Below are 19,832 nucleotides of genomic sequence, written 5' to 3' on the forward strand. Positions count from 1 at the left end.
TTACACTTTGATGTCATGTTCTTTTGTCCCTCATTTCAGATGTCACTTGTTAGTACAGCTGTTTCACTTTGCAGAAATTTGTCAGCACTGAGACATCATTATCTCACCCCATGGCTCTTATCTTATCTTATCTTATCTTATCTTATCTTATCTTATCTTATCTTATCTTAAGATCCTTTAGAATCAACAATCTCAAAACTTGAATCATTAAGGTTTTGATCCATATTTTGGATTTTAGATTACATTGTGAATCTTTGCCCACTTATTTAAAGAAACAGAAGAGCATTATGTGGCTGCAGTTGTTGAACTGAAGAAGGAGCTACAGTAGTTTAACTAACAGTGAGATAAGTTCAGGTTTGTGAGCCTCACAGTAAAATCTACATTCCAGGAGTTAGATGGTTCGTTACCTTCCTGTAGCTCCGCTGCCTGGGTGATATTACTTCAGACACAGAGCAGAGCAGAAGAGTCTGCTCCCAGTGCTGTTCAGCCTTCCCGAAGCCAGACAGCAGCCAGTGGTTTTCTGCTGCTTCACCATCTAGTCAGTCTCACACACACACACACACACGCGCGCGCACACGGACACAGAGTCAGCAGTGTTCAGCCTGCTCCATCACTCTGAGCCCCCTTCCTCTGCCTTTCAGCTGCCCTGCACCTGCTCATGTGGAAGGGAGCTTTGCTGCTACAGCGCATGCGCATGTCCATCACGTCTGTCTGGAGGGTTCCTGTGATGTAAGTGTAAAATAAACCCTGCACCCAACCCAAGGACAACAATAACCCCAAAAATAAAACCCAACATGTTGGAGTATAGTCCATCTCTCAACAAGCCACACATTAAAGTTTAATAAAGCTACACTTATTATCTTATGTTAAACTCCAGTTTATGTATAATTCTAACTAATGGGAAGTTATGGACAGGTAGAAAGGTGAGAGAACATTCTTTTCTCTTTACACATGCAGTCCTTAGCATTCGTGTGTTGGAGGCTTTAATTTTATATTTAAGCTTATGGATATGTTTCATTAAGGAGGCCCTCTCTTGTATGTATTTATTGGTTGTATTCTTATATGGTTGTTAAACTAGGATTTACATTTGATAAGCCAAGTACTTTTTATTGATTCCAAGTGCATAACAGTTTACACAAACACATTTTTAAATATTTAAAAGTTGACCTTTACTATTGAACTAATTATCTGATATTAGAAGCTTCTATAACCTCATGGTGTTTTTGCTTTTAGGATTTCATAGAGCAGGAGCTTGCAGAGGGCAGAAGTGTTTCCAGCCCCGTCTCCATGGCAGCAGCAGTAACAGGACTCCCGCCATGCGGTGTCTCTTTACCTTTAGCAGTCTGAAAGCTGAGCTGTTAAAAGTTGCAAAGTGACACATGTTGCTACTGTCACAACACCTTCAGTCATGGTCAGACGTTTGTCCACTATGGAAGAGGATTAGGGCCACCGAAAAAAAAAAAGAATTCTGACTTTAATCTCAGAATTCTTTTTTTTTTTTTGGAGGTCCTAATCCTCCTCCACTGACACAATGCCTCTCACAACTATTTACCAGTTTGAATCTTTTTTTTTACATAGGGAAGATAAACAACAAAATTTTGATTTTTTGACAAAAAACATATTTAATGCCAAAGTGAAAACTGATTTCTTGAAAATTAAAATAAAGTAAAAATATTTAACATAAAATAAGAAATTGCATAAATGTTTACTCCTCTTAAAGGTGACTGACCTCACATCGAGCAGAATACAGATCAGCTGAGTGCAGTCAGTGTCTCCAGTGATTGTGGTGTAACAGCAGCTGGTTCTGGAAATCCATTCACTGGTTCATTGGTATTCCTGGCTACAATTATAGCATGAAAACTAAAGACTCCAACCAATCAGAGAAAATGTTTTAAAAAGAAAGAGTTGGGGGATGGAGGAAAAAAAACTTCTAAGGCCCTGACCATCCCCTTGAGTTCAGTTAAATCATCAAGACATGGGAGGAATCTGGTCCATGAGTAAATCTGCCTTGATCAGGCCGTTCTCATACCCTGAGAGACCTGGGAGACTAGTGAAAGAGGACAACGTTACCATGACTATGCTGAAGTAGTTACAAACTCTGCTGAGATGGAGAGACTCTGCAGACAACTGTTGCTAGTCAAGCTAATGTGTTTCTTTGTCTCGACTGAAAAGAAAAATAATCAAAAGCAAAGTAGAATCATTACTCCACATAAAACAGCTTCTGCACTCTGATGTGGAGATAGAAGATGAAGACAGACATGTGGAGGTTTTCTCACTCATATAGCCCTGATGGCAGAGTTGCAGATTCAATGCAGAAAGCTGATGGCTTTATGCACCAGGAAGAAGACGCTAAACCAGCCTGTAGTGGGCCTGTCGTTCAAGATTAGGGATAGGACATGAAGATGGAACTCTGGGCTGCACAGGAAGCTGAAAGTGAACACTGAGAGCAAAATGAGCTCATATCAGATGAAAATAACGACTAATACTAAAATAACAAACAACAGCCATCGTCAGCCTGCGATAGTTTGTTCTGTATGGTGATATGTAGCAGCACAAGATCCAGAACTAACTAAGCAGTTTCTAACAACTCAGGTTTGTTCTGTCACCTTAGTACAAATCTGATGGATTAGATGTGATTTACCAGTGAGCTCTGGCTCTGCCTAAAAAGGAATAAAGTTTTGGATTTTGTTGCGCAGCACCATTGAATGACCCAGTAAATTGAATTAAAACAGTTATTTTTCTTTCTCTTTCTTTCAGAACTGGTTGTTTTGGAGAGTTTTTTTCTAATCATGAACAAAAGTGTTATTTGAAAACAACTTTCTATTTTCAGGCTAAGTTAAAATGTAATTCATATGAAATATATGCCCTGTGATAGAATAACAAAAACAGAAGCTACTATATGGCAGCAAACACTTTTTTACAACACAGCATCCGTCCATCCATTTTCTGTACACCCTTGTCCCTAGTGGGGTCGGGAGGGGTACTGGTGCTTATCTCCAGCGAACGTTTCGGGCGAGAGGCAAGGTACACACTGGACAGATCGCCAGTCTGTCGCAAACACATAACTGAACGTTCTGTCTAATTAATGGAATGTTTTACTAAAGTTACATTTTAATCTGAAGATGCTAAAACGTAATGTAAAGCAGGAGGATGTGAGCCTGGAGTTAGTCTGACTGCTGTCATAGCTGCTCTTCAGTGCGCATGCTTCTCCTCTCCTCCCTCCATACATCGACGCGGCCCCGCTCTCCATCTGACAGCTGGCAGCGCGACATGCTCAGAACCAGACCCGGAGCTCCCCACCAGCGCAGATTCGGTTCTGGTCCGAGCGGAAACCGAGCCGCTGGAGTGGAGTCCGAGCAGCTGTCGGGTTGAGCTTCTGGATCCCAGTCGGCATGACGGGCTCCTGATCCCGGCAGAACGCCTTCCTTTCCCCTGTTACATTTTGGATCCGTTTGGACATCCGGAGGCCTGATCATGTCTGTTAGAGAGAAGGGGGTCCTGACCAAAGACAGCGTCAGCCTGTTGCCCTGCTTCTATTTTGTGGAGGTGAGTCCTGCTTTCCACCCACCGGTGGCCCACTAACCCGCGCAGAAAGAGGGGGGACGTGGTTGTGTAACTGGCATCAAAGATCCATTAGTTGCGCTCCAATATCAGCTGAAAAACATCCCGTTTAATAAGAATGTAATTAAAGAATCGATTCATTTTGAACATGAGTTCAATTATATCTTCTTTCAGCGTGCTGCTTTCATCTGGGATGTTCCTCCAAAACAAAATATGCAGGATATTTATGGCGATGTGCACAGTGCAGGTATCTGTTTTATCCTGCAAATACACTGCATCATGCTCTCAGGACGTATTATGATACAAGATTGGCTGGCTAACACATGCAGCGAATCAACAACAATAACGTATGTTAGATGGTAAACATGTCTCCTTTATAATCTGTGCACCTTTAGTAAACAACAGAGATTAAAAAATGCAACTAAAATAACCAGAGGTTGCCTTATAGAGCAACAGTGCAGCCCTATCTATATCTGTTTCTATGCATGAATTCAGGGAAAGTAGGTCAGAAAAGAAATATCGTTCTGTGCTTGTAACTCTCATTAGGGATACGAAGTAAAGCACGTCGGCCATCAAACCTACTATGAGGCAAAAATCTTTGCAGAATGCTGAAAGCATGAAGGAAATGAGTTCTATGCAGGACAAGTTTGGGTTTTCATTTACATTAGAGTGGAAAAGGATTAAAGATCCCATGCAGCTTGTGGTAACTGTCACTCCTCCTCCCGTTGTACACGCTTTCATGCTCCAGTTCACCGCTGGCCTGTAGCTCTCTAGTCAAACTGGCATCATGTGTTCTGACTATCAGTGCTACTTCGTCAGATTTTCCTACCATAGCACGGATAGATAACTAAGTCTATCTGTCAGTGCTACTCGTCCAAACCTGCTACCGTCATGTTTACGAATAGAAAACTATAGCGGGTTGTGTTAATGTTAAATATATTGGATAACATTATTTGACTGACGGGACTGAAGTAGAAGCTTAGGAGTTATGCTTAGCTTAGCATTGGAATAATTTATGTACACGACGAAACCACAAGATGAAAAGCTATAGATGTATGCACTAATCCTTTTACTAGAATATTCTACATGTTAAAAAATATTTTAAATACATAGGTGTTTGTAAGAATAAAACAGTATCAGAGGAAACAGGTTTTTATTGGAACTAAATTAAACACAGACAAATCACTGCAACTCTTTTTTGCGCATTAATGCATTGTATGACAGACTTTCTCAAATGCAGCCATTTGATAAAGTGGCTGAACTGAACTGCGCAGGTCACTGTGCTCCTGAAATGATAGGATATGATTAATATACACTAATATTACATGGTTATTACACAGATTCAATCTCACATAGTGTCGCTACCAACATCTATTTAGCATGGTTTAATAAAAAAAAAGAGTAATTATACTAAAATATTTTGAAGTATAGGGACAAAATAGCCCACAAAACAACATATTTTGTCCTGATTAACAGCCAAACATTTACAAGAGTAATGACATTGCAGACGGCAAACTAAAGCTGTTTATATCTTTACAATCTGCAATTAAGAGTAGGTCAAAGCTGGAAGTTAATGGTTTCACCTTCTGCCTTATGATAAGGTTCTGTGATTGACATCTAGAAAAATCAGTGATTTGCAGCACAGTTTCTGCTTTGCAGAAAGTTTCTGCTGAAATCAGAGGTATTCTTTCTGTTATCCTAACCCACATGTGGGTTGAAACTTGAAAACATTGAGTTTTTCTTCAGAAAACTATTTGATTGACAATGTGGCGTTAACCCTCCTGCTATGTTGCGGGTCAAATAAAAAAAAATTGTTAAAATATATTTTTTTGCATGAAACTTTTTCTATTTGTCTTAATAGGTACACTCTAAATATAAATTAAAAATGGTTCATTTTACACATTTGCAACGCCCCCTCCCCCCTCCCCCCTCACGCGTCTACATATTAAATAGATACTACTCGGGTCAATTTGCACAGGTGTTCTGACTATCAGTTCTACCTTGTCAGATGTTCCTATAGCACGGATAGATAGCTAAGTCTGTCAGTGATACTGGTCCAAAACTGCTACCGTCATGTTTACAAATAGAAAACTATAGAGGGTTGTGTGAATGTTAAATATATTGGATAACATTACCTGAGTGATGGGACTGAAGTGGGAGAAGCTTAGGAGTTATACTTAGCTTAGCATTGGAAGAATTTATATACAAGACGAAACCACAAGATCACTTCCTTCATCTGAATATCCTACCCGTTTAAAATGAAAAGCTACATAATTCCTTTTACTAGAATTTCCTACCTGTTAAAAAATATTTTAAATACAGAGGTGTTTGTAAGAATAAAACAGTATAAGACAGGGGAAACACGTTTTATTGGAACTAAATTAAACACAGATCACCGCAGATCTTTTTTGTGCATTAATACACTGTATGTCTGTTTCAGATGCAGCGCAGCCACAATGTGTCCACCGATGCGCAAGTCACTCCTGAAATGATAGGATATGATTAATATACACTAATATTACACTACAGTATTACACAGCTTCATTCCCACATAGTATTGCTACCAACATCTGTTTAGAAAAGTTTAATAAAAAAAGACTGTAATTAAACTAAAATATTTTTAAAATATAGGGACAAAATAGCCCATAAAACAACGTAACTTGTCCTGATTAACCACCAAACAATGACTTACGACTTTGCAGATGGCAAACTAAAGCCATAAATATGTTTACAAGCTGATGTCATGTAAATTAAAAACATGAAGTAATACAGCAGCTTAATGAAAGTCATATATAAAATAAATTAAATAAAGCTTACTGTAATTTTTGATGAAATAAAACACATGAAATGATACTTCCACAGGTAGGACGTATTTATAAGAAATCTGCTGAGTAAACAGTATGTGACATAGCATCGATGTGCGCATCACCACAAGGTAGGACGAATTTATGGGTAGCACAGATAAACCGAACACCGGCAGTCAAGTTGAAGGGTAAAAAAGTTCAAAAATGTCAAATTCTATTTGTTTCCTTGCAACTATGAACCATATTTCACCACACACACACACACACACACACACACACACGCAACACATATACATGCACACACGCACACACTTTCTCACTATTCTCTTTACTTCACTAGGAAACTGTGAGAAAGCAGCTGTTCATGCAACTTTTGACAGGAACCTTTTCTGTTCCCGTGGACAAACTCCATCCACTCTAAGTGGACACTCAGCAGAAGTGATGGGTAAACATAAATACTCTGTGCATGACTCATTAGTCTTGATTTTAATCAGTGATTCAATTTGACCCACAACAGAATCCGTGTCTCAAGTTCAATTATAAAGATCACTCATTGAAAAAAAATTGAAATGTAAGATAAAAAAAAATAGTAGCATCCATGTAGCAGAGACTGTCCTGGATGATTTAATCAGTTAGGCGCTGTGCTAATCCGCCTCCTCTGCTTTTGCCGCTCGTCTTTAAACCTCTGTCTGGATGCACGGTTAGAGAGTCAGCATAGAGATGCTGGAGCCTGGGATATGATTCTTGTCCAATTATTATGAGATGGTTTGAACTTCCTTCTTCTCTCTGCTCTTTGGTTCCTCTCAGGCAGTGACTCAGTCCAGGCGACCCTGTCAGAATTAGTTTCACTTGTGTTCAGTCAGAATTCATTCCAACTTTAGATTTTATAAATAAAAACAGCCACTGATGAAATATCTTTGTAATAGTTTCAGTCATTAAAATAAAAACTGACCCTGGCTAAGCAGAACTCTCCCAGAAGAGACTGGGCTTTATTCAGACAGGTATGGCATACGCTGTGTGACCCTTTTGGACTCACCTGATTGCTTTACAAGCCTTTATCTGACACATTTATCACAGGCTGTATTAGCGGCAGTTTACTTACACAGCAGTGTGACTCCAAGTGATATTAATAATAAAATAACGATAAAATAAAAATTTAAAAAAATTCTTGAATCCTTATTATTGGTCACTGCTGATATTTGAATCATTGTGCATTGTTTCTGAAGCAGTGGTGCTGTGTGTTTGGTCTGTGAGAGCTGTGTATGCTAGAGACAGAACCAGCTGTAGAGCACAGCACCATTCACTCAGGGCTTCATTATGCAGACTGGCTATCCTGGATGTAATATGTCATGGACATTAAAACATCGGTAGATTTACAATTTGGATGTGGTCTGGGTCCGAGAAACCGAGGCTTCGAGTTCCTCTCAGACATCCCCGCTGAGCTGCTGAGCTGTCCACATCTCATTCCGGAAAGGCGTCCCCGCAGAAGACGTGGCAAACGTGGAGGACTGGCGGTGAGGATTAAAGCTTATTTAGCATCTCTTCGCTGTCGAGGCGGCTCTCCTCGACTTGGATGGTGTCCTCGTTTCCTGGATGTAAGACGCCGTTGGATTTGTCACGTCTTTCCGGGTCTGTGCGCCTCTCAGATGGATGTGGAGAGGATTTTCTATTACAGACGACGGCGGGATAAATGGAGGAATGTGGACTGGGCTAATCTCAAGCGGTTGAACGATGTCTCCACCCCAACTTGTGAAGCTGGATCATCAACCGTCTCCTTGGCGTTGCTTAATGCTAGGTCACTAGCTAACAAGACCTTCATGCTACACGATCTGTTCACTTCTCGGGATTTGGATTTTTTATTCATCACAGAAACTTGGCTACAAGAAGGTCAGTTGTCCCCGTTCTCTGAACTTCTACCTCAGAACTGTACTTTTATAAACTCTCCCCGACTGACTGGAAAAGGCGGAGGTCTGGCTACAATTTTTAAATCCAGTTTTTATTGTCAACAATCACACATACAATCATTTTGCAGTTTTGAACTCCAAGCTTTTGAACTAAAATTAACTGAACCAATTTTGTGTGTGGTGATCTATCGTCCGCCAAAGTTCAACAAGGACTTCATTCATGAATTCTCTGAACTTTTGGCAGGGATTGTCGTAGAGCACGATCGTATTTTAATTATAGGTGATTTTAATATACACATATGCTGCCCAGATAAACCTCTGGTGAAGGACTTTTTGGACTTGATTGACTCATTTGATTTTATACAATCTGTGGTTGGACCAACACATTCAAAGGGCCATACTCTGGATTTGGTGTTATCACATGGGCTTTGTTTGGATACCATTGAAATCTTTCAGACTTGTATTTCAGATCATTTCCCTGTATTATTCTCTATCAAGATTTCACCTCCTGTGGTTACAAGCAATGTTAAACCTCTACTTTGTCGTACCATTAACTCTGATACTGCTCTTCAACTGAATGCAATCTTAGCTCCTACTACATTCCCTACTGATAACCTTGATATTGAAGCTCTTGTTACAAATTTTAACAACATCTGCTCTAATGCTCTAAATACTGTAGCTCCTTTGAAAATTAAATCAACTACAAGAAAGAAAGTTTTGGAGCCGTGGCTTAATGAAACCACACGCGCGCTTAGACGAGAATGTAGGCGCGCTGAGAGGAGGTGGAAAAAAGATAAGCTTCAGGTTTCCTTTCAAATTTTGAGAGACAGTTTAATTAATTATCAGAATGCTGTCAAATTAGCAAAATCGAAATATTTTATTACTTTTGTAGCTTCAAATAGGCATAGGCCGCAGGTCCTTTTTAATGTCCTGGATAGGATGGTCAATCCCTCGATTATATCAAGTCCTTTAGACTCTGTTGAACGTTGTGAGGCTTTCTCTATGTTCTTTATAGGAAAGATTGAAGCTCTTAGAGGCTTGAATAAGCTGGTAGACTTAGATTCCCTTGGAATGCCACAATGCCCAGCAACTCTAGAGCACTTTCAGCCAGTTTCCATGGATGAACTGAAGTTGGTTATAAACCATCTGCGGCCTTCAAATTATCCACTGGACTGTCTTCCTACTCGTCTGATAAAAGACATTTTTCTGATTTTTGGCAGCTACATTCTTAAGGTGATAAATACCTCATTGCAGTCAGGTTGTGTACCATCTACTCTCAAACATGCTGTGGTCAAACCTCTTCTTAAAAAATCCAATCTAGACCCCAGTGACCTAGCAAACTTCAGGCCCATTTCTAAATTGCCTTTCTTATCTAAAATTCTTGAGAAATTAGTTTTTATTCAGCTTGAAATGTTTTTAAAAGACAATAATATAACTGAGAAGTTCCAGTCTGGGTTTAAAGTTGCTCATAGCACTGAATCTGCCTTGCTCCGAGTGTATAATGATCTCCTATTAACAGTTGATTCAGGCAACATTGCAGTTTTATTACTTCTAGATTTGAGCTCTGCATTTGATACTGTAGATCATCAAATTCTTTTACATAGATTACAACACTGTGTTGGCCTGCGAGGCTCAGTATTCCAATGGTTCAAGTCTTATTTAGAAAACAGAACCTTTTCTGTTCATCTTGACCAATCCTGTTCTGGGGCCAGACCATTAAAGTATGGTGTTCCCCAAGGGTCAATTTTAGGGCCCATTTTGTTTATCTTGTATTTACTGCCTCTTGGTAAAATTTTCCAAAAATTTAATATTTCCTTTCATTGTTTTGCAGATGATATCCAGATTTATTTGCCCCTTAAATTGCAAAATGGTACAACTGATTCTCTTCAGCTGTTGCTAAACTGTTTAGCTGAAGTTAAATTATGGATGGAAAAAAACTTTCTTCACCTCAATGAAAGCAAAACTCAAGTTCTATTATTTGGTCAGAAACTTCAGACTACAAATCCAGATCAGATTCTTGGTTCTTTAGCTCGCTCTTATCAGACCTCTGCTAGGAATCTTGGTTTCACTTTTGACAGCTCTCTAAAGCTACATAAACAAGTTAGTTCTGTCGTTAAATCGAGTTTTTACCACCTTCGGCTTTTAGCAAAAGTTAAATCTTATTTCGGTTTTAAGGACTTTGAAAGACTTATCCATGCCTTCATAACAACTCGACTGGATTACTGCAACTCTTTATATAGAGGGATGGAAAAATCACAGATTCAGCGACTTCAAATGATCCATAACGCAGCAGCACGGCTTCTCACAGGAACCAGGAAGCATGACCACATAAGGCCAACTCTGGCATCTTTACACTGGTTGCCTGTCTTTTATCGAATAGATTTTAAGATTCTTTTGTTAACTTTTAAAGTTTTAAATGGGTTAGCCCCCCCTTATCTTCGGGACCTTTTAAATCTCCAGTCTGTGTCCAGAACGCTACGATCAAATAATCAGTTATTACTTACAGTTCCTCGAACTCGACTTAAGAGGAAAGGAGATCGAGCTTTTTCTGTTGCTGCTCCTGTTTTATGGAATAACTTACCTTTCCAGATTAGATCTGCCCACAGCCTGGACCATTTTAAATCGCTTCTTAAAACTCACTTTTACTCTCTGGCATTTAAATGATGTGTGTTCTGTTTTGTCATTTGTGTTGTTGTTTTTGTGTTGTTGTTTTGTACAGCACTTTGGTGCAGTCTTGTCTGCTGTAAGGTGCTATATAAATAAATTTGACATTGACATTGACATGAAGAAAACATGATTAAATATTGTTGGTTGCAGTGTGTGTTGTTTGACTAAAGGACATGTACTATAAAATACAGTATATTTTACTGTATAACTTTTATCATTACAACAAAAGGTTATGTTTAATATTAGACACAGCTGGAGTCATTTTGACTCCCAGCACAAGTCCGACTTCTGTCATCTACAGAAATACTCTGATGACTCTGCAGTTGTTGGGTGAATCAGAGATGAACAAGAGGTTGAGTACAGAGAGCTGATGGACTGCTTTGTGTCATGGTATGGGAACAAGCATCTCATCTTAAATGTGAACAAAACAAAGCAGATGATTGCTGATTTCAGTAGGAACAGGGTTAGATCAAACCCTATTTCCATCATGGCAGAATAAGTGGAGGTGGTTAAGGAATATAAATACCTTGGTGTTCATCTAGAAAACAGACTGGACTGGAGACGCAACAGTGAAGCATCTAGAAGAAGGAACAGAGCAGACTGTAGGAAGCTAAGATCGTACAAGGTTTGCAGCAAAATGTTGCAGATCTTCTGTCAGTCTGTTGTTGAAAGCATCATCTCTGCTGCCTTCATCTATTGGGGCAGCAGCATCAGAGCCAAGGACATTAGAAGGCTCAACAGCCTGATAAAGAAGTCTGGTTCTGTTCTGAGGATGACTGTCTTCTTTCCATCCTTCTTATGCAAAAAAGGATTCTTCATAGGATCAAGAAAATAATGGACAACCCTGACCATCCTGTTCTTGACACTGTCTTGGGAAGGCAGAGCATCTTCAGTCAGAGGTTTCTTCAGATTCAGCGCAGTACAGACCACTGCAGAAGATCTTTCCTGCCAACAGCCATCACCACCTCCGACCTGTTCAGCTCCCAAAGTCCTGTCCACTTATTCTGTGACAGGTTAGGTGTGATGATGTTTTTGAGCTGCAGATAGTCTCTCAGGCTGTCTGCAGCTCAGCTGAGCTGTGTGAATGCCTGGCTCCAATAGCCTCCACAGAACTGTGCAGTGTTGAGACGTTAAGATGAGCTTTAATCCCACACGTCTGACCAGATGTCTCACTGTTCGTCCTCTGTTGTTTCTAAATCCTAAATATGTAAAATATCCCTTTCATGCATAGTGGTCACTACAGTGGACAGCTATCTAAAAGCCATTTTCTTGTGCTTCCTGTGGATTTTTATGTTATAAATGCACACAGACCACTGAAGTGGACACTAATGCATCATAAAATATACCATCAACTACTGGCCATCAGCTGCAAATGCAAGAAATTATTTTTGTTAAATACAATATGGCCGACAGACAAAAAAGCATGAGAACCGACCCGGTCCCTCCTTCTACTGTAGACGACTCTTGTAAGTAAAAAAAATATTGTGACATCAGATAACCCCTAAGGAACAATACTACTGATGTATTTTTCAAATAACAACTTTGTATTTGGACAAAATTACAATTGATCACATAAAAATAAAAAAATTCAAAAAAATTATTTTTACAAAGAAAATTTCCTACCTTTTTTATGCCTTAAGAAAAGAATTTTAAAAATTGGAAAAAAAATTCTGACACAAAGGATCATAATTCATGCATCAGAGGGATATACTTTCATTATAGTTTAGTGGTCATATTTAGGATCAGTGGGTACATTTCAAGTTAGTTGTTAATTCCGTTCAACATCTTCCATTTTTCTTTACATAGGTCACATCCATAATCTTCCATGCATCATTGAATCAAATTAACATGCTCATTGATCCAAAAGGCCATTACAGCAGCTACAGCCTTAAAAAAAAGTATTGACTGGAAATCTACATAAGCTTCAGCTTTTATGACCTGGAAGTGTGGTAACTCTGTGTGGCTCTGGTCTCCATAGCTGCCCATCCTGGTCTCATCTGTGGTCAGTCTCTACTTCCTGGAGTGGACCGATGTGTTCAAGCCAGTGAATTCTGGGTATAACTGCCACGACCGCAGCCTGAGCCTGCCCTACATTGACCCCAACCATGAGGTCATCCCACTGCTGATGCTGCTTAGCCTGGCCTTCGCTGGACCAGCCATCACTGTGAGTATTAAGACCATAAACATGCACAGAGTTCCTGTTTCTTTGGAAAACCAAATGGTTGAATATGGGAAAATATCAGTATTAAAACAATTATTTTATTCAGAATATTTCACTCTATAAGGTACAGTTAGAAGTATAAACTCTCATAAACTGCACAATAATACAGCCAGAAGTTCACATGCAACCTCAGCTGGGGCTCCAAAGTGAAATGGAATCTGTAGACTGAGCTGACATTCACATGACCTGAGGCTGAGGGTGGCAGTTCAAAGGTTCATCACATTTTAATAAAGTGTTTTGAAATTGCAATGATAGACAGAGTGAGCTATGAATGAATGAATGAATGGACATTTAGATGAACTTATTCTTACTTTTTGCCTCTGAACCTCATCATTGAGCGCCCCAGGCAGACAGACATATGGCACTGACCCAGGGCAATGTGAACGCCCCACACACTGGTAGACAGTCATCAAGGCACAGGAGTGTCAGCCATAGAGACACAGGAGATATAGGGGGTCAATCCCCCCCCCCACCCAGTCACACAACCAGTTCCCTCCACCCCATGACTGCACGTCAGACAGCCAAGCACCAAGCATGGAAAGACAAGAAATTTCTTTTTAATAGTGATCTGACAGAACAGTGGATGACATGCAGCAAAGGTCATCGGTCCAGGCCAAACCCATGACGGCCATAGGCTAAGTCCTTCGTACGTGGGTCGTGCGCTTTACCCCTGCGCCACCACCATGCCCAGAATTCAATTAAGTTAATGGCTCGATGCAATCAACTGTTGACTTTCCCCACATCCTTGCTCTGGAGGCGGATCACTGGGAAGTTAATGCAACTGGCTTGGATTACTTAGAAAACATTCTATCAGTTGGAATAATGAATGAAAGTTGCTTTGTTTTATAACTTGAATGAAACTGTAACATCTTGGATTGATTGAATCATATGTTGTGTCTGTCTGTCTTGTAAGTTGCTTGATATAATTGCACATGATGTGAATTGACGCCATATCAAAAGTTTTATTGAATTGGATTAGATATGAAATTATGTAAACATTATTAAAGGCAACAATGATTCAGTACCAACCACAATGTGTACAGTAAAGATTAAGCCTAGCAAGTAAGTAACAAAAAACACATTGAAGACTAAATGTTGAGTCTGCTATCATCCTCAGTAAAATCTTTACCCACCACATCTACATGGAAGAACATGCAATAAATGAGCGATTGTTCTCCAGATCATGATTGGAGAGGCCATCTTGTTCTGCTGCCTTTCTCGGAGGAAGACTGGCGGTGGAACGGAGGCTAGCATCAACGCAGCTGGCTGCAATTTCAACTCTTTCATTCGCCGAGCCATCCGCTTTGTTGGTATGCTCACTTTCTTAGTTTTTGGTTTAAGACCAATAAACGCTTGGTTCTTCCTAATTCATGTTGCATTTTCTCACAATATCATCCCAGGTATGATTTTTGGACCTCTTGTACAGTTGTCTCACATCAAACCTTTCATCCTCAGGTGTTCATGTGTTTGGCCTCTGTGCGACCGCCCTTATTACCGACATTCTGCAGCTAATGACTGGCTATCCAACACCCTACTTCCTCACTGTGTGCAAACCCAACTACACCACACTGAATGTCAGCTGTGATAAAAACCCCTATGTGACAGAGGATATCTGCTCAGGAGCAGACCCTGCAGCCATAAACCAGGGGAGGTGAGGAGGAAAATCATTCATCTCTTTCACTTACCTCTAGAACTAAGAACATCTCAGTGACAAAAGAAATCTATAAGACACTGTAATTAAGGAGTATGTATTTTGTTCCTTTGCAACAGTTTTAAAAAAATGTGTTAAATAAGAACTGATCAACCGACGTGTGGGGACAGTTTGAGTTCTGAATACATCAGTCTCACACGATTAATCAGCAGTTCAGAATTTTTATTAAACGCATGAAATAAATGTTTAAACTGTTACAGAAAAGCATCCAGAGCAAGGGGCCCTCAGAGGTCTTGAGGGCCAATGTCCTGCAACTTTTGAATGTGTCTTTGCTTCGACACACCTGAGTCAAACCATGAGTTCATCAGCAAGTCCCTGGAGAACTTCACTGCAGACTGAGCAGGTCATAAACATCTGATTCAGGTGTGTTGGATCAGGGAGACATTTAGTAGTAACAGGACATCAACCCTCCAGGCGTGGACGTGAGCATGTTATTACTGTTAAACCCACGGTCTCTGTTTTTGTTGGGGGTTTTTTTAAGTTATTCTGAGCAACATTTAGCAGAGTAGATAAAAGTGAAAAGCTGGAGATATTGGATGAGAAACTAATGTAAACATGCAGAAACACACCTACCTACATCATTTAGAGAGAACACAGCGGTTCTCAAGCTGCATGCTGCAAATGATGACGACGTTTGTGCTTTGATACTCTGAGCTCTGGCTTCGCAGTGTTTTCCATTTCATAAGAGCATTTAGGGACAGTTTTGTAGATGGAAAATATTGAGGTGAGATCTGATGTGATGCCTAACACTGACCTGATGTGGTGACAGCTCTGCTGGAATGTTTCTCCTGACTAACTTCATTCTGTTTTTCATCACTGATCCGAATGCCCAGACCCTAGTTTTCCTCAAAAGAAATGTCACACATTCATTAGTTCAGTGCACTTAATGTTTTGATAAAGTGGAAGGATTTCTATTGGTTGATCTATTTCAGCAGCTGAAGTAGATCAAACAACAGGTATTTCATCTGACCACTTGGCAGTCGAGTATGTTGGGGACCAGAGCATTGATTCCTTGAGACTCCCTCTAAAAATCCTTCTGTCTTTTTCAATAGTTCAAACACCAAATATACCTCAATGTTCATTGAATCGGACAATGGAAACGTCTTAGCTCTACAGCAGAAGCTGAGGTCTACAATCTTCCTTACCTCCACAGCCAATCACTGCAAAGGAAATGAATGGCGCTTCTTGATTATTATTATTACATAGTCCTGAGTTTAGATAATAATAATTTAACCAATAAGCCAGCCCATTTTAGTTGGATTACTTTATCAGTCAATTTTCCAATCAAATATCTGTGCATCATCCTAGTTGCCATAGCAACAGCTAAATGGGATCATGACAGCAGAGTATTTTGGGATATGGTTGCCCATAATTCTTCCATTGACCCACACACATCTCATAATTCAAGAGGTGTTAAAGAACGACATGTTGAGGGGAGAGTTGAACTTTTTTCCTGTTCTTATTGATGGAAGGCTTTAAATAAATTGGTTTTTAGCCTTGATTTAAAGGAATTCAGTATTTCAGCAGCTTTACAGTTTTCTGGAAGTTTGTTCCAGAAATTGAATGCTGCTTGAACCAGAACCAGAACCATGCTTGGTATGAACCATGGACTGAGGAAAACTAGAACCAGGCTTACTGCTGTCATAGTATTATTACTGGATGTATTTTAGTGAAAGGAATATTTGCCTGTTAGATTTATTTTTTTATCTTTTATAAATCAAGTTTGCTTTTTGATGGATAGATGTATATTAGCAACGCCAAGTATATATTACCATGGTATGGTATGGTATGGCTATTGCTGCAATAAATTATTGTGGTTGCTGACTCATCTGTCACTTTTTTAGCTCAGTTGCCTAGTCAGTATATGTCTTAACTAGCTTTCTGAGGGCCACATCTTTATCATTTCCATCTTTCACAACAGCTTCTCCAGTCTGCACTGCACATCTGTTGATTTCACCCTGATGCCTCTAGATCATGATGGAATTCTCACTGTAGCTTAGAATGAGGTGAATTTACAGGGTTTTTTTCCCCTTCTTTGTTAGCTCTAATTCCAATTCTATATTGCTTAAGGGAGGGCAAACCTGAACGGAGTTAATCCTCACTAAGTACAGATTTTTAGACAGACTGATTTTTAAATAATTTATTTTATATTAGAAGTCATGTTAAACAGTATGTTGGCTTATTTTATATGCCAGTCTAAATAATCTTTATTTTAAATACGAAGTTCAAATACTTGTATTTGGAGATTTACAATAAGTAAATTTGTGTGCAGATTTGTTTTTCACTTTTAATTATTGAATTACTGCTCTTAGACAATATTCAGTTAAAAGAAACAGGAAAGAGAAGGAAAATCTGTCTGTACTAAACTAACTGTTAGCCACCAGAGGCGCTCGTTAGCCATCAGGCATCGACTTCAGAGATACTTCACCGGAAGACCAGAGACTCATCCACCAGAGTCGTAGTAAAGAAATCTGCTGGACTGATTTCAGCTCTAAATTTAGGTCAGTTCTGTGAGAAGCAGCGCAGTCAGTTTTCACATCTGTATTAATTTTTAATGATTCCACAGATGTTTCAGATGGAAATTACATGAAGGCACACGTGGATATACTCAACTGCTTGAATGCACCAAGATGCTGGGATCCACACACATACGCCCACCCACGCCCACTCACGCCCACACACACATGCACATGCACACACAGCTAAGCTGGTTAGAGGACGAAATGTGAGGAGCTGGTAGAAATAGGTCACATGGACGCAGCTCACTGAGAAAGTGGGCCACAGGTTCACGTTCCCTCTGCAGCTCCCAGCTCAGCTCCTGCTGAAATGCACCATAACAAGGCTGGATCAGACACAGGCTGCACGCTTAGATATTTTTTTATGGGTCTGTGATGGGTTGTTACAGTAGGTAGAAACTCAGACGGGAGATATCTAATATGAATGATGAGAGAACCCATGGAAACAAAACACCCTGGCATCATACTTGGTTTTCTTTGGCCTTAGTGATGACTCCCTTGTTCTCTTTTTTGTTTTGTTCTGTTACAGAAAATCCTTCCCATCCCAGCATGCCACACTAGCATCCTTTGCTGCTGTCTACATATCAGTGAGTAATTGAGCCTTTCTAAAAACACACAGATACCATGGACAGATTTAATTACACTTTTTAGTTGAGGAAAATAGTATTTTATTATCTGCTCTATGTGCTTCGTTCATATGCCTGGCAGCTGGTTCAGTTCCTGGAGCTTCAGTATAGACTGCTGTAAAAAAGTATTTAAAGACTTGTTTTCTTATTAGTCAAGCTTAAATAGCATGTCATTAAACAGATAGCGGTGTGTTAGCGGTACACACTCATTCCATTGTTAGTTCCCTTTAAATGGGATTTGCAAAAAGAAAAACAAAAAGTGACCACTTTGTAACTGACTGCCAATTTTATTAATAAAGAATAAGGATGTGTAGCCAATGGATAAATGGATGGTTGGATGGATGGATGGATGGATGGATGGATGGATGGATGGATGGATGGATGGATGATATAATAATGAAAGCACTTAAAATTTGTCAATGCTGTTGTTTGGAAGTTTTTAATAAGATATTTAGTAATAAAAAAATGTTTAAGTAATATTTTAGTTTTGATACTTAGTTCGGTGTATCAGATATGCTCCCCGTGGTATCAACAGTGTGTTGTCACATCCTGTAGTCCTACAATACTTTAGATCAGCTGAAAACTGCAGGCTGCTGTATTTGGAGTTAAGCTGATTTTTCTCTACTACTAAAAATGTTTAGATTCACTCTGATGATGTTTCAGGTGACTGATTTAGCTAAGTGCAAAGTGAACTATGTGCTTATTTGCTGTATAGGCCTTCTCTGCAGCCCTATATGGATGGATGGACTTTGAATGATCTTTAGAAAGCCTGCAGAGCCACTCATCAGAAATGATATGTGTTTTTGTGTTGACAGATGTATTTCAACAGCACTCTCACAGACTCGTCCAAGCTGCTTAAGCCTCTGCTGGTCTTCTCTTTTATTATAAGTGCCATCATTTGTGGTTTGACTAGAATCATTCAGTACAAGAACCACGCTGCTGACGTTTATCTGGGATTCCTAATTGGAGGTGGTATCGCCGTGTACCTGGTAAGTTTGTCAAAAATTGCTCTCTTGCTAGCATCTTTTATATGGTGAAATTAGCTACCAAGAAAACAATTTACTTGTAACTTTGAAGTCTTGAAAACAGCATTTCATCATAAACAACTATCGATTTTTCACTTCAATACTTCTTTGGGCTGAATTCACTTCAGTTAATTAGATTAAATAATACTAATCCAGACCTTTGGAGAGCACTAGAGTAATTAATCGATATTTTACAACTATACCATAATCTTGTATCAAATATATATCGTTAAAATGAACAGATATGGGACTATCTGGACAAACTGTCTCACTTACATGTACATGTATCACAAGCCCACACATGCAACTCATAGATACATATTGGATAACTGAGATGATTATCCAAAGTCGGGAATCAGTAGGATTAAGTATTTGAACACCCTGCGACTTTGCAAGTTCTTCCACTTCGAAATCATGGAGGGGTCTGAAATTTTCATCTTAGGTACATGTCCACTATGAAAGACATAATCTTAAAAAAAATCTGGAAATCACAATGTGTTATTTTTTAATAATTTATTTGTGTGTTACTTCTGCAAATAAGTATTTGAATACTTGTGAAAATCATTGTTAATATTTGGTAGAGTAGCCTTTGCAGTTACAGAGGTCAATCATTTCCTGTAGTTTTTCTCCAGGTTTGCACACACTGCAGCAGGAATTTTGGCCCATTTCTCCACGCAGATCTTTTCTAGATCTGCCAGGTTTTTGGGCTGTTGCTGAAAAACACGGCATTTGAGCTCCTCCAAAGATTTTCTATTGGGTTTAGGTCTGGAGACTGGCTAGGCCACTCCGTTTTGAGT

The 19,832-nt window shown here is 39.5% G+C and overlaps 1 protein-coding gene and 1 long non-coding RNA gene across 5 annotated transcripts in view; both read left to right on the plus strand.

Moving 5' to 3' along the window:
- Positions 1-208: 208 nt before the first annotated feature.
- Positions 209-1,463, plus strand: LOC114149943 (uncharacterized). Its single transcript, XR_003596634.1, has 2 exons — positions 209-729; positions 1,234-1,463. It is a non-coding gene; the product is annotated as an uncharacterized LOC114149943 (long non-coding RNA).
- A 1,587-nt stretch (positions 1,464-3,050) lies between these two features.
- Positions 3,051-19,832, plus strand: part of plppr4b (phospholipid phosphatase related 4b) — a 44,873-nt gene continuing 28,091 nt past the window's right edge. The window contains exons 1-6 of one of the 4 annotated variants that reach the window (XM_028025863.1): positions 3,051-3,546; positions 12,915-13,100; positions 14,338-14,467; positions 14,613-14,808; positions 17,914-17,971; positions 18,826-18,999. In XM_028025863.1, coding sequence (XP_027881664.1) covers positions 3,475-3,546; positions 12,915-13,100; positions 14,338-14,467; positions 14,613-14,808; positions 17,914-17,971; positions 18,826-18,999 — 816 coding nt within the window. In that variant the 5' untranslated portion in view covers positions 3,051-3,474. Of the gene's footprint in view, positions 3,547-12,914; positions 13,101-14,337; positions 14,468-14,612; positions 14,809-17,913; positions 17,972-18,825; positions 19,000-19,832 lie in introns of those variants that run through there. The other 3 variants (XM_028025865.1, XM_028025866.1, XM_028025864.1) reach the window with 3 other exon arrangements.

Source organism: Xiphophorus couchianus, chromosome 8 (assembly GCF_001444195.1).
Source record: "Xiphophorus couchianus chromosome 8, X_couchianus-1.0, whole genome shotgun sequence".
Taxonomy (NCBI): Eukaryota; Metazoa; Chordata; class Actinopteri; order Cyprinodontiformes; family Poeciliidae; genus Xiphophorus; species Xiphophorus couchianus.